Genomic DNA, 483 nt, shown 5'->3' with positions numbered 1-483 from the left:
CAGACGGCGCCATCATCGCCGCGTCGCTCAGCACCGAGAGCTCGTAGATACCCAGTGGGTATGCCTCCCGGTTCGTCGTCTCGAGCTTGCCAATACCGTCGATGGTCTGAGCTCCTGTCGTAGGGACGCAGAGCGGGTGTGCTGTCGACGACGCGAGGAAGACGAGGAAGACCCACTGAATACCCGGAGGCCCGACACTGCACGTCGTGACAAACCACTCGTCACTCGCGGGCGTAAGCTGCCAGTGCAGCGCCAAGTGACGTCCGAGCGCGGTCCACGCAGCCGGCGTGGTTGTCGCCATCTCGCTCTCGGCGCACGAGCCGTTGACAAAGCCGTTGGCGTCGAGACGACACGACTGGCCGTAGTCGTTCCAGTAGTTGTCGGTCGACTGCGGGGAGGTGAGGACGACGCGTCGGTCAAACATGCCTTGGGTGAGGAGAGCGAGGAGCGTTGCGAGCGAGAGAAAGATGAGGCCGCCAGCGA

At 63.8% G+C, this 483-nt stretch overlaps 1 protein-coding gene across 1 annotated transcript; it reads right to left on the bottom strand.

Annotated features, from left to right (window-relative positions):
* Positions 1 to 34: 34 nt before the first annotated feature.
* On the bottom strand, positions 35 to 424 carry SDRG_14876 (hypothetical protein; the record flags this gene model as incomplete). The annotated part of the gene is made up of 1 exon (XM_008621035.1): positions 35 to 424. A coding segment is annotated over one exon (390 nt), but the record flags the coding sequence as incomplete, so codon positions are not given.
* Positions 425 to 483: the final 59 nt, after the last annotated feature.

The sequence above is a fragment of the Saprolegnia diclina genome (assembly GCF_000281045.1).
Source record: "Saprolegnia diclina VS20 unplaced genomic scaffold supercont1.79, whole genome shotgun sequence".
Classification (NCBI taxonomy): domain Eukaryota; phylum Oomycota; class Saprolegniomycetes; order Saprolegniales; family Saprolegniaceae; genus Saprolegnia; species Saprolegnia diclina.
Note: the sequence above shows the minus strand (reverse complement) of the source record. Positions and strands in the feature narration are given on the sequence as shown.